The sequence below is a fragment of the Schistocerca serialis genome, chromosome 9 (genome assembly GCF_023864345.2).
Source record: "Schistocerca serialis cubense isolate TAMUIC-IGC-003099 chromosome 9, iqSchSeri2.2, whole genome shotgun sequence".
NCBI lineage: Eukaryota > Metazoa > Arthropoda > Insecta > Orthoptera > Acrididae > Schistocerca > Schistocerca serialis.
The window spans coordinates 399,342,005-399,356,751 of record NC_064646.1 but is presented as its reverse complement, the minus strand read 5'-3'; the positions used below and the strand labels follow the sequence as shown (position 1 = coordinate 399,356,751).

The 14,747-nt window shown below is 38.6% G+C and overlaps 1 protein-coding gene across 1 annotated transcript in view; it reads left to right on the top strand.

Moving 5' to 3' along the window:
- The window catches only part of LOC126419792 (myb-binding protein 1A), a 114,157-nt gene that overhangs the window by 6,824 nt on the left and 92,586 nt on the right, over positions 1-14,747 (top strand). The window contains exon 3 of the mRNA XM_050086976.1: positions 8,998-9,180. Within this exon, the coding sequence (XP_049942933.1) occupies positions 8,998-9,180 (183 nt within the window). The remainder of the gene's footprint in view (positions 1-8,997; positions 9,181-14,747) is intronic.

The following is a 14,747-nucleotide window of genomic DNA, read 5'->3' as shown; positions in this document are numbered from 1 at the left end:
TTATTATTATTATTATTATTATTATTAGCGAATGTCCCCATGGGAGAACGATAAGCAGGTGATTAACATTTCTTAATGTTCTTCTTATTTTCCCAGTATTTCTTCATTGCCTCCCCAAAGGCCTTCTTCCTTTCTTCGGTCCACTTTGGTCGGAAAGGTTTAGATTCCGTCTCTGGAGTAAACTTCCACTTGTCGATTTTTCTTCTGAATGTATCCCGGTCTGATGTGTTTGTTATGTCAATTTTTGCCTTTTTCAAATCCTTCTTAACTTCAGTTACCCAGGGTATTGTTGCCTTAAGTGATGTCATATAGTCCAATAGACGTTTAGTTAACCTGTTTCCAGGTAATCTGTCTATATGTCCATAAAACTTCATCCGCCTCTTCCTGATATCTGCCTCGATGTTTGATATTTTTTCGGTTGTCTCGGTAGTCTGCAGCCTGTATCCATCTTGTGTGTATCGTGGTCCTAGGATTTTTCTAATAATTTTTCTCTCTACTTTCTTAATTTCGTGTAAATCTAATTTTCTATTCAGGGAGAGTGTTTCACTTGCATATGTGACTGTTGGTTTGATGACTGTGTTGTAGTGTCTGATTTTAGTGCCTTTTGATAGACATTTCTTGTTATATATATTTTGAATAAGTCCGAATACTTTCTTGATTTTCTGTAATCGGTTTTTTTGTGCTATTTTCTCAAGTCCTGTTGGTTCAATAACTTCACCGAGATACTTAAAGTGCTTGACTCTAGTTATTTCACCATACTTTGTTTTTAGTTTCGAAATATCTAATTTTGAGCAGATGAATTCTGTCTTCTCAAAGGAGATTTGCAGGCCAACCTTCTCAGCACATTCTTTAAGTGTCTCAATTTGTTTTACTGCTGTTTCTTCACTGTCAGTTATAATTGCCAAGTCATCTGCAAACGCTAAATAAGGGATGTTCAATTTTCCTTTACCTCTTCCTAGTTCAATTGGCTTCCAAAAGCTTTGTTTCCTTAGTGTTACTTCCCACTCTTTCATAACTTTGTCCAAAACTATATTGAATAATAGTGGTGAGATCCCATCTCCTTGTCTTACTCCTGTTTTAATTGAGAATGGTTCCGAAATTTCCCCTCTGAATTTAATTTTTGATTTGGTTTTTGTTAGTGTTTGTTCAATTAGTTTTCGGGTTTTAGTGTCTAGGCCTCGTTCTTCGAGAATGTGACATAGAGACTGTCTGTCTATGGAATCGTATGCCTTTTTGAAATCAACGAATGTGCAGATTATTGGTTTTGACCTGATTGCTTTAATCTTTAAAATAGTTTTAAGGTTGAATATCTGTTCCGGGCATGATCTATTAGGACGAAAGCCTGCTCGGTAGTCTGAAATTGTATGTTCTAGTTGTTCTTGTGCCCTCTTTAGGAGACATGCAGATAGAATTTTGTAGGTAACTGGTAAAAGTGAAATGCCTCTGTAGTTGTTTACGTCTGATCTCTCTCCCTTTTTGTGCAATGGGTGAATTAGTGCACACTTCCACTCCTCTGGGATATTTTCTGTCTGCCAAATTTCTTTGATGATGCTAGTGATCTCTTTTAACGAATTTGGACCAAGGTTTTTCAGTAGTTCAGCTACAATTCCATCTTCTCCCGATGATTTATTATTTTTGAGTTTTCTAATGTGACTATAAATTTCTTCTTGAGATGGTGGTAGTGAAGTCTCATTCGTGTGTTCTGGTTGTAATCTGGGGAATCTTGTACTTGGTTGTGGGCAATTTAGGAGTTGTGAGAAATATTTAGCTAGTTCTTGGCAATTTTCTTTGTTAGTTAGTGCCAATTTTCCATTCTGTTTCCGGAAGCAGAGATTTTGTGGAGTGTATCCTTTGATTTGATTTGCGAATATTTTATAAAAATCTTGAGTGCTGTGGTTCTTAAAGTTTTCTTCAATTGTGTTTAGCTGTTCATTAAGGTATTTTCTTTTAGTTTGTCTAAGTATTTTAGCTGTTTGTTTTCTCACTTTGAAAAATGTTTGTTGTGTGGTTTCTGATTTGTCACAATTGTAATTTAAAAAGGCTTGTTGTCTCTCTTCTAATGCGTTATCACAATTCGAATTCCACCATGGATGCTTGGATATTTTCTTTAACGGAATCAAATCTCTTGCTTTCTGTATAATTTTCGTTCGGAAATCTTTCCAGTTGTTTGTTGGTTGTTTATCCCATGCTTCTGTAATTTCTGATTCCTTGATATTTTTCAAGTCAAATTTGGGAATTAGTGGTGATTTCCTTTGGCGTTTCCTTTTTGGAGTGAATTTAATTTTAACTCTGGTAAGGTAGTGGTCAGAATCTATATTTGCCCCTCTGCGGACTTGAACGTCGTGTATTTCTTTCTGGAAGTCATAGGAGATCGCAACATGGTCTATTTGAAATTCACCAAGCTGAAGGTTTGGTGATCTCCATGTTTTTTGTTTCTTGGGGTCTTTTCGAAGTGATGTTGTCACGATTTTTAGGTTGTTTTGCTGACATAACTCGATGAGTCTCATGCCGTTCTTGTTCGTGAATTTGTGTGCAGGGTAATTACCGACTGTTTTTTTATATTTCCTCTCTTTGCCAATTTGCGCGTTGAAATCCCCTAGAAGAATTTTTACATCCTCCTTTGGAATTTTGGACATTTCAGTTTCGAGTTTTTCCCAAAATTTTTCTGTCTTCTCCGGTTCTTTTTTGTTGGCAATGTTGGTAGGTGCATGAACATTAATAAATGTATATATTTTGTTGGTGTGCTTGATTCGCATGGTCATTAGTCTGTTACTGATTTGATTCATGTCTATAACAGAGTCAAGGGTGTCCTTATTTACAATAAAAGCCATGCCAAATATTGCAGCTCCTTTGCCAATTTTCTTGTCTGTTTTACTTTTAAAGATACGGTAATTGTTGTAGTCTATTGTTTCTGAATCAGTGAATCTGGTCTCTTGGAGAGCAAGGATTTGAATTTTCTGTTTGTTGAGTTCTGTTGTAAGATTATGAAGTTTGCCTGTCTGAATTAGTGTCTGAATGTTAAAAGTGCCAATAAATGTATGGGACTTTCGTGGACGTTTACTAGAGAACTCCGACTTTCTCTGTCGTACGAGCCCAAGCTCCCCAGAATCCGATAGCTTGGTTGTCGCCACAGGGCGAGTGGATTGGCCACCTGGGGTAATATTAATTTTACTTGTACGAATCATACTGCTTGTAATTAAGTTCCAGCTAATGCTGGGTAGTTAGAACCAGGGATTGTTAGTTCCTGGAGCTTGGTGTTCAGCCGCACCTCACATGGTGAACAGACGCTGGCCAGAGTACCGGTGGTTGCCACACAGACGTGTCTGGGCTTTTCAATATGCTTTATCTTGTTGATAATGCTTGCCTCTTCCGCCAGTTCCGCCGTACCGATGATCTTCATCTCCGTCTTCACTACCGTTGAGGTCTTCGCCGTATCCCTGGCAAGGGACCCTCACAAGGTACTATCACCCGGGCCAGGTGAACCAAGGTTTTTTTACGAGGTGTTACTCCTCCCCCTCCTCCTTTTACAACCGGGCTTGGGACCGGCTCTTATATATAATTTTTTTTTTTTACCAAGGTTAGGATTAATCACAGAATTAGTTTGGTACTGTGAGTGGGGCCAAAATATGTGATTGGTGAGTGTGTCAGCATGATTCATTAATGATTTATATGTTTGGAGTTGTAGCAAGGACATATTGTAGCATTCTATTAGAAGATAAATGTAGTTTCAAAACTCTAAGCTGGCTTTGATAAAAATTATCAAGACTTTGGTGTATTGAAGTATGCTGTGTGGCTGTGTGTCAAGGATTGGTAGAGTGTCCTCTCTCTGCTCAAGTGACTGTAGGTTCTTTCTCACTGATAGAACAAACTCTAACTAAAACCAGTTGGTGAAAGTGTCACTTGTCATCCAGGCAATCTTTGAATGCCTGTAAATGAATTGTGGTGACGACACGTTTACGTGCTTGAAGCATCTCGAGCTTTTATTTTTACATATACATAGAGGTTTCATTTTATGCCTGCCAGATTAATTTGTGGCAGAGAGGAGTGTTATTTTGTTTAGATTCATTTTTCAAACCCGCTTTGTTTTCTGTTTTATTATTATTATTTTAATTGAGTGTTCTGGTTGGAAGCAATCCGTAACAAAGCACTGTTTCATCAGTTATACGCATTATGATCAAATTTTCATTTAACATCACTTTGTGTAGAATTTCAGGGAACTGTGAAGCAGATTCATTCTCTCAAGACTGTGCTTCTCCTTCAGTGATTGATTGGCAAATTCTGTGCCGACATTTCCATCTTGAAAACTATCCTTAGGAAGGTACAAGTTCTCTTTGTTGCCATGTAAATCAAAGTGGAATTTATGAGCTTGGGCTTTAATAAGTGGCCCAGAAAGTGTCACACCATCACTACTCTGTATTAATAACCGTCCATAAAGGCACTTGGAAGTTCCCTGTCTTTTTCCAGTTTAGCTCTTTTCGTGTCCATTCCCACATCACTTTCAGCTATGTCTACAAAACTTCTAAATTTATTCTCTTCTTTCACCCATCTCCTGATTGTTCCTTCAGGAACACCACATTTGCATGATAAACTTGCTTTAGTTCCACTAACCTTCACGTGATCAATAATTTTTATTGTATCACTCACAGAATACGCTGCATAGGTAGCAAAGCAGCAAAATCATTGGAGGCAGGTTAGTGTGCTTGTGGGTGAGAGAGAGATGAAGAGAAGGAAAGCAAACAGTGGAATTTTCATGGCGTGTTTAGATGAGAGAGAGAGAGAGAGAGTGAGAGCATCAGCATGACTGCTTTATACTTGTGTAGTGATGCGTATTGAGTTGCCACATACTTACTCATACAAGTTAAATTCTTTGGTTTGTAGTTTTTGATTGTAGATTTATTGTGCTGCTTGTCACCTCATTGTCAGCTATTGTACTCGGAGAGAGAAAATAACTTTACAAAACCAATGATATTTATAAGAGTTCTTTCTCTTAGTTTGTGAAAAGACTTGAAATGCATAGTTCTTCAGGTTGATATTATTTTAGCGAAGTGCTCAAGAGGGCTAGCAGAGCCCCAGAGCTCTGTGGAACACACTTGGAGTATCACTGTTGTACAATAATGCATCTTACTCTTTACAGATTTATAGATCACTTCCAGCATTATTGAATGTGAATATATGAACAGTAGTGGCAAGTTCTCTGAACATGTTAGGATGGCAGTGATCTGACTGCCTTCCAAGCCACTTTTTCGCTCATCACTGGTTCCTTTTGCTTGTCGTCTTGGAGCATGTAGTGACTGTAATTGCAGTATGTGCGAGTTTTACATCATTGAGTGCTGACATGTTCACTCCAAAGGCAGAATTTTAACTGACGCATCCCGGGCATAAATATAGCACAGTTGTATAGCGTCTTTCTTGGTCTTGCACTTTCGCACAGTATATTGACACAGTATTGTTGCTCAATAAATATTGAACATGTGAGGGCCACTTAATGGCTTTATTAATCCCCTATGTCAGCAAATGTCAGCACCACTCCGGGAACTCTACACATTTCATTCGACGGCTGCAAGAACTATGCCTTCATAAGCAGGACCTTATGATGAGCTTGAATGTGGTCTCCGCATCACCAGAGTGAAGCTTTCTGTCTCCCTCAGGCTGATTATGGAGGAATTTATTGCTACACTGAATAACCACTTCATATTCATCTTCACATCTACATAGTTTCTCTTGAATGGTGACTACAGTAAGACTTCGTTTATACATTTTTCAAGGGACTATAGGAAAAAAGTATAAGCGTGAGAAACATATATATGAAATATAGTATCAAATTAATTGGTAAATACAAATGAAAAACCAGTAAATAAAAAGTTACATTCGACAAAACATTATATAGGCATACTAGCGCACTAATGCTGCAGTGCACATTGACAAAAATAATACCATACGTGTTTGAAATTATTTAAATGCACTGAAGGAGGAATATGTAAAAGCAAATAAATTTAATGTGTACTGCAGTCATGAAAATTTTTTATTTCCACAGAAGTTGTGGATTTTCTCCTTTATATTCTCGGGGTATATCCTGGCCCTACTTCGCGGCTAATAGCATCCACAATTTTTTTTATAGCTCTCACTTTTTGTTCTGTTTTTGTATTCAGGATGTTGTAAGCTACACAGTGCTTCATCTGCCGCGAATATTTCTATCAATTTCATTATATATGTGATGTACCATTTAAATTTGGGAGTCATATTGACAAACATTGTGTGTCAGACAGCTGTAACGATGCTAGTGCTCCAAGCACTTGATTTCTCCATGCAGTAAATGTAAGGTGAACGATTCTTGTGATTAAATCTAAGGCAAGGTGCTAGATATGATCAAAGAAAATTGATCAATGTCTGACTTTGACAAAGTTCCTTATTACACTATCAAATTTTATTATAGCCTAATATCGGCTTTACCAATCCATGTCCTGGCAGTCTACTCCGAAACACTGCATCATAACTTGTGAGAGAGAACAAAAACGTACAAGTGAGAAAAAGGTACAAATGAAGTTTTACTGTGTTGTGAACAAATGGTAGGTGTTGCTGTGGGTTGCCATCTGCCACTGGTTATGGCAAACTTATTCATGGAGGATTTCAAAGAGAAACCGCTGGGGAAATCTGAACTGAAGCGCACATGCTTTTTCAGATACCCTGTTGAACCTAATGGTGGTGTAGTCACACAGGAATGAAAAGCTTCAAAAGTTTCTCCAACATTTGAAATTCTCTGTATCCTAGCATAAAATTCACCATGGGGGTGGAAGAGCATGGCGAACTCCCATTTTTGCATGTCCTAGTGAAGTGCAAGCAGGCAGCACTGTAGGACAAAATGTGTGCAGGAAAGTCACTCGTACTGATTTGTATTTCCATACTTCGGGCTGTCACTGTCCTTCGCAGCCATTCTTCATAGCATGAGTGCATCAGCAGTGTCAATCCTTTCAACTTAACAGAATATTCTTAACTTCTCTTGCTGATTTTTGATGGGAATATGTTATAGATCTGTTCAATTGAATTTAAGTCAAAGTGGCGGGGAGATCTTCGTAGAACAAGAAATATGATTATCTTTCAAAATTTTAAAATCTTGACCATGGTGTACACAATCCTAAGTTTATTTGCACAGCAATTTGTTGTAGGCATTGCCCACTCTCATATACTCTTATTGAGATACTGTTCTTCTCGATCATTGCAAAATATTTTCTTTGCTAGGAAGCAAGGGTGGGATCTTAACTGTCTTGATACATGATATGTATGGGATGTTTACCAGTCTCAAGTAGACCAGTGCATCTGTCTGTTTGATCTACAGCAAGTCATTCCTGCAATAAGTTCATTTGTACTATTCATTTCATCAGCTTTCTGTAATAAAATTATGTTTTACTGTTTATGTGTTTGACAGTATTTAGAGTATTGTTAACAAGTTTATACTCTTAGATCATGAAATTTGCTGATTGCTTTACAGGTGATGCCATTCTACATGTTTAGTAAAAAATACAGTAGGTTTTCGGTAGTGCACATGAACAGTTGCACTTCTCAAATACAGACTACACAAGGTTATTCATAAATATGTAAGAGGTTTCAGAACATTACTGTGCAAAAATACAGAAAAATGACACACATCATTGCATAGAACATTTCATCAAAGTTTTGATTTGTAATGCATGCCGTGGTATAGTTGTAGGGAACTAAGTTGTAATGGTTCAGTGATTTTGTATCAGATATCAGGTAAAAGCAACAACAAACAAAACAGTCTATGGGTGGTACAAAACACTCCGTGAAACTGGCTGGTTATGCAGTGCTAGTAAAACAGGCCAGTCAGGACCGTCAGCAGAGAAGGTGGAGCGTATATGGGAATTGTTTGTCATGAGTTCGAAGAATTGAAACTTGGAGAGATGCACTTTCCACTAATATGTGCCTCTTTTCTGTATGTCTCGTAGTTTCTGCGCAGTCATTTTCTGAAACCCCGAGGTACATGTAGAAAGGTAATTGTGAATAACCCCTGTACCTGCAGCTTGCAGGGGGCCACCTGACCCCCTGACCTTTAACAGCTTGCACAGCCAGTTCCAGTATTTGCATTAAGCAAGATGTTTCAGTCAGTTGATAAGCTTGGTTTGACTGCTTTCATTTGATGTTACTTTTTGAAGTAATTTTGTGGAGTGATCAGTTTCTGGGAGGAAAAGTTGATTCTAGTGGTAAAACAGTTTGGGACTCTCCCATGATTGTCTTGATCACATTCCTTTAAATAGCTAGTTAGACTTACAGTACAGATATTTTGTAATGCAGTGATAAATAATCTACATAAAGTTCAAGAAGAAAACAATGCCTTCACAATTACAGTACCATTTAAAATGACCATCATGACCAATAACTGAAATTTGATGTTGGCTTAGAAAGAGGTGAATGGTGTTGCCACAAGAATTTACATTCACTTGTCAAGTTAGATACATTGTTAGCTTAAAGAGTAAATTGTAAATTTCTTTTTTGCAACTCTTCATGCTCCATAGTCAGACCTCGACGCTGAGCGCCTGTAAAGCCCCCCCCCCCCCCCCTCCATAGGCACATTAATAATTCAGAAATTTTAGCGCAAGTGGTGATAGTGAAACAGGTCATTATTATTCTTGTTGAAGTATTTTTTACTTTTATATTTATTCATCAGTATGTGAGCAGCTTGTATTCACATATAAAAACCAATTATGTCCAATACATTACTGGAAAGAGCTCGTTTGTTTTCTCATATAAAAACCAATTATGTCCAATATGTTACTGGAAAGTGCTCATTCCACACCATTGGAATATTTTTCAAATTGTCTATAGAATGTAACATAGTTTACATTGCTGTTTTATGTGTGTAGATCAGTTGGGGATCATTATTTCACAGTTATGTGCTATGATAAATGTGTGTTTATACTTAGTATATTTGTGGAAATAGGTGGTAGTCATTGTACATATTTCTTTTTTTTTTTTTCTTTTTAGGAGACTGGTGAAATATACAGTGGACGTGTTCTTGCATATGGTTCATTTATTGAATCTGGTTTATTTCTGAAAGGAACTGCCGAGCAACAAAAAGAAATAGTGAAGAACTTATTGGATGCTGGATCGAAAAAGAGTTATTTGCCACTTGCAGCAGCCTCCTTTATCATCAAAATTTTGAGTAGTGTAAGTTTGTTTTGCTATGGTATTTAGGACCTTTGATATTTAGCTGTGATTTATCATTCCTTGTGTATTGTAATAATTATTTTGTTTGTGCCAGCAGACTACTTTGAGTGGTACACATTTCTGCGGCGCATTGTTCATCATTATTACCTCTTTCACTCAGTAGATGCTTCTGTGATGGTTAGTGCTTTAAAGTCAGTGCCTGGAAAGCAAAGGGTCATGGGATTGAATCATGGCTGGACCACAGATTTTTCAGTGTGCCCTTAACCTTGCTGTCATCTCTCAGTGGTGTGCCAGAAATGACACTTTGCTCTGATTCCTCACTAAACTGTAAATCCTCTTTCCCGAGTTGGATGACTTTGGTAGGTTAGGGACGCACAAGTTGCCAAAATGACATCAAATTGACACCAGGTCAGTGAACCACACGAAATTATTATTATTAGTCCCGTAAAAATCACAACAAACAAAACTTGTGTACTAGATAAATTATTTTTCTCTCTAAAGCGGTGATACAGTCATTAACAAATGGGGTAATACTAAAATAAGGCAGTGTGTTTGGAGAACAGTTGTGTACCTTATAAATAATAACCCATTTTCATTCAGTTTCCTTCACATTCACTTACATATACACTATGCTCATATACCAGTGTAACCATTGTGCACGTGAGGATAAATGTGCAGGTGTGTGTGTAAATTATTTGAAAAATTGTGTTTCATTGGAGGGGGGGGGGGGGGGGGGTAGGGTGTTTACTTGCTGAATGAATCAGATGCACAAATCACAGGATCGAGCTTCCCTCCAGTTGGCTGCATCAGAATTCTGACATTTATTTGATGAGTGTCACATCTTCTGCCAAAGCATCAAGATAGGATGAGTGCCGTACACCTAAATAGGGGGCCATCTCACCCCTTACCCATGGGATGAGCTCTTTTTGTAAAGCTGCTGGTGTAACGTTCCTTGTTTCGCTTAGTTCGTAGCCTTCGAAAGTGATGAAAATTTAAATGCAGCACAGCAGCAAACCAGCTAAAGTGCAATGCAAGAAAAAGCAGGTATGCTAAGCACATCATGCCTTAGTTTTTGTGCAGCTGTGTTCCGTGAAGTGCAGTGTGGCAACACACAGTTAGAAAATAAAACTTTAGTGGGGATATGGTGGTGGAAACTGGATTTACTGAAAGATGTAGAAGAGATTAGCATACAAAAACTGTAATGTAAACTATTAAACTTGTTCCTTAACAGTTACAACATTCTGTACAAAATTAATTTCTTATTAAAATGATATTGCCCTGTCTTATGATACATTACTGAGTGCAAGTTGTGTGAGCAAATAATTTTGCTTAATTTCATATCGACAATCAGATTAATTGACCTTAACCTGTAAAGAGAAATCGAGATAAAAATTTGCCTCTTTCAAACTCAACATAAATTATGTGTGAGCAAGCAATGGAGTGACAGTGTTACCAGATATTTTCACATATCTCAGTCTTTACAAAATCAAATTTCCAAAAAGTAACGTCCTCTGCTTTTACATCCCTTGTGTACTGCAAGTTATTTCCAGATACTCAGCAGTTTGACCAACACCTGCCACACACTCATTTATTTCTCACAGAATTATCCACTGGCAACGACAATGCTATTAACAACCAAAGTCACATTGCTTGTACTCAGAACCTCTGTGGCATATCGTATAATCTGTTGAAGACTTTTGTTTGAACAATATCCAGCGTACAACTATGAAGTATGATACATCGAATAAAAAGAGCGCTCAAATCACTTCATACCAATACCAAAAATAGCTAGAAATCTTACAATCCACTCAAGCATGGAGACGCTGCAGCCTTTGTATAGATTCACTCTATATCTCTCCTTCTTTTTTTTTTTTTCTTCGATGTTGGGTCCTTCTTCAGCGTCATGCGGGATGGATCCTGTAGCAGAGAGCTTATTTTATGGTGCTAGTCATCAGCACACAGTAGAACTGTCATTTCCTTTATCAGCAGATAGGACTATTGTGTTTTCATCTTCTCGCAGTACTCGTAGTGCTTTCCATTCTGATGTCATATTTGGTTTCAGAAGTTGAGGTTTGCTGTTGACCCTGTATTTCCTCCACCTTTTCTGCTGGGAAGCCATGGATTGCTTTTTTAACACCACTGAAAAAATGGAATGATCGTATGGCATTGTTTGCCAGGAGGCCCCATTCGGGGGAGTTTGGCCGCCATATTGCAAGTCCTTTTTAGTTGACACCACTTCCGCGACTTGCAAGTCAACAGTGTGATGTGTCATACAGAAAATTTGAGAGGTTGGTGGGAGCTCGGGTAAAGTTGGAGAGTGTCAGTGATACAAGAACTGTAAGTATGAAGGAGAAAGAACTGGATGCCGCAACAACCTAGGTCCTCGAAAGGGCTGACCTTCATTCCTGTTCCAGACACAGTATGAAAAAAGGACATTATTAGTAGTGTTGAAGAAACAGTCTTTGGCGTGCCAGTGAAAAAGGCAGAGGAAATTGGGCAGAAAACATGCAGGAACATCCACAAATTCCACCTGCTGAAACCAGAAGTGACAACAGCAGAACAGACAGCACGCTAAGAGAAGATGAAAACATGATAGACTTATCTGCTGGCAATGGAAATGTGACAGCTGTATTGTGTGCCGATGAATATCAACAGGAAATACGTATTCTGATGCAGGATCCAGCCTACAGAAAGTTGAAGGAGGACCCAAAAATGAAGATGACAAAGAAAGCATTAGCATTGCTTCTCGAGCCAGGTCTAATGAAAGAAGATATGAAGCAGCTGTCCAAAGCCTCCAGCACCTCTTTGGTTTCGTGGACTGCAGGAAATTCACAGAGAAAGTATACCATTGGGTCATATAATAAACACCATTGCTGCACCCGTAAGTGGACTGGCCAAGTATCTAGCCTCACTTTCAAAACCCGTATTGGGACACTAGAGTCCAATGTGAAGAACCTCGCCAATTTAATTGCCTTATTGAAAGAGTCGCAGCTGCAGAAGGACGATCTGTTGGTGAGCTTTGATGTAACATCTTTCTTTTTTCGAGTACCATTTCAAGATGCCTTGGTACGCTGAGCAGATCACTTTAAGCTTCAAACGGTAAAGCTGTTTGAACATGTAGTCACCATAACCTACTTCAAATGTAGTAAGCAATTCTATGAACAAGTTGATGGACTAGCCATTGGCTCGCTACTTGCACCCAGAATTGCCAATCTCTATATGAAGCACTTTGAGATAACAACACTAAAAACTGCATTGCTGAAACCTAAACACTTCCTCCGTTACAGTAGATGGCAGCTTTGTCGTGTGGAAAAACAGCAGAGTGGCCCTGATTGAGTTCCTGGATCACCTGAACAGCATCCATCAAAACATACAGTTCATGATTGATCTGGAACACAATGGATGTCTTCCTTCTTCAGACATTATAACAAGAAGAAAAGCAACGATATTCTAGGAGATGCAGTTTACAGAAAGAAGACTCACACAGATTTACACTTTAATGCAACAACCTGTCACCTTGTGGCTCAGTGGTAAGCTGTCTCAACAACTCTAGTACACAGGCACTTGCCATTTGTGACAGTGACAGCCTTCCAGCTGAGCTGAGCTGCAACACCTTAGAGATGTGTTTCTCCCAAATTTTTACAGCAAAATTCAGATTGTATGTGCATTACAGATTGAATGTGTGCTAAAGACAATGAATGATGCTGCCATGTGCAAAGAGGAAGAGAAAAAGGAAGGGGAACTCCCCTTCATCCCCTCTACTGGGCTTCCTTCCCTCAGCCAAATTGTGAGAATCCTCAGAAAAAACATCATCAAGGGCATCTTTCGATCACACGAAAAATGAAAGCTTTGCTAGTCACAGCAAAGGACAAACTACAACTGCAAATACCAAGTACATACAGCATTCCTCACAAGTGTGGCTGCCAGGACATCAGTCAAACGCAGCTCTACATCTCGCAGTGCTGCAAGGAACACTTTAGATGCCTACGTCTGGGACATAAAGTTAAATCAGCTGTGGAGGAACAAAGCATCAAAAGAGCGATATACACTGAAATTTGAGAAAATAAAAATATTGTGCCAACCTAAGGGCTTTTGGGAGAGTACCTTTAAATAGTGTATTGTGACAAGGCTCCATAGCATCTCATCGACAGGGATGAGCGCTATATGCTGAGTTCAGCGTGGACCCCCCACACTAGCAGCTGTACACCAAGAATGCACCCAGTAGTTGACACTTAGCAAGTCTGGACAAGTCTGAATGGACAGAAAGTCGAACAGCAGTCCACTCCTTCCACTTCAGGTTGCTGGACCCTGCACTTGGGGTAGGGGTGGGGGGAGCTGGCCGTCACACGTGTGTGTATGTGTGTGTGTGTGTGTGTGTGTGTGTAATATATGAGACACTCACACAGTCTAAACACTTCACCAGAAGATGACGAGACTTATTGAAACATTGTTGAAGTTTGATGCTGACATGCGGATGGAAGCCAGAGAAGATATCCTATGCATATGATGGGAAAGTCTACATTCAGATATGAATCGGGTAAGTTTACTTCTTGGTGACACTACTGTCCAGAAATGATGCTCAATTTGAAAAGAAACAAGTGAGTACTATTAGGTTGTGAAAATGGCATACACCACAAAGATTCATATGTTGGCTAAAAACTTTCAAAAACTAATGCTAGAGTAGCAAAATTTGAAGCATATGTTCTTTCTGTAGGAAGATTAGAAACAATACGTGGGCAGTATCAGAAGAAAATGTGGATTCCGCTGCACCTTTACCACAACTGTGACATAATGGGAGATAGGAGAAAAACTTTTGTGAATTCTGTTCTGTGTTTACTTTTCCTCTTGACTAAGGAGGCAACACTGTTCTCGAGGCAAGCATGTCAGAGGGGAGAGAAGGAAATCAGAAATGTGTGTAACACAGAAAGTTTATGTTGATGTGGTAGATAAACATGTTTAGTTTCTTAATGGAAGTTGCTGGTGTGAAACTACTTTTGGACAGTGCTGCTTGCTTTGAAAACACTCTTTCTTTCTTGATGTTTGTTATTACAAATACCTGTATTTGTTTGTGGATTCAAACATGTTTACTTGCCACTCTAGTGGAAAAAGTATTTGGGAGTCCAGTGAAAATCTGGTTCCTTCATTTAAGCCCTGAAAACATTTAACTAGTTCCCAAAGAAGATGTAAAACATAATTACAGTGTATGAATTAATAAAAAAGTTCAGTTGGTTGTCAGGAATGTATCGTTTAAGACAGAACCAGGTTTTAGCTGTTAGTAGGGCTACTTATTGTCACTTAATTGTATTTCAGAGAAAGCTGGTTCTTCACATTTCATCATTATGTTGGAATTTCATGTACGGCGATGTGTGGTTTAGCTTATCATTCTGGTCGCCTTAGTAAGTTACATTATTTCCACTCATTGCTTTGATAGTCATCTTTTTATAACAAGAGGAAAAGTTTTCACTTTCTGAGAGTGTGGGTGAAGACCCTTTTTATCTTTGAGTGTCTGTCCAGAGATTTAGTAAACGTGTACATATTACATTAGTGTAAACTGTAAAAACTCTTTT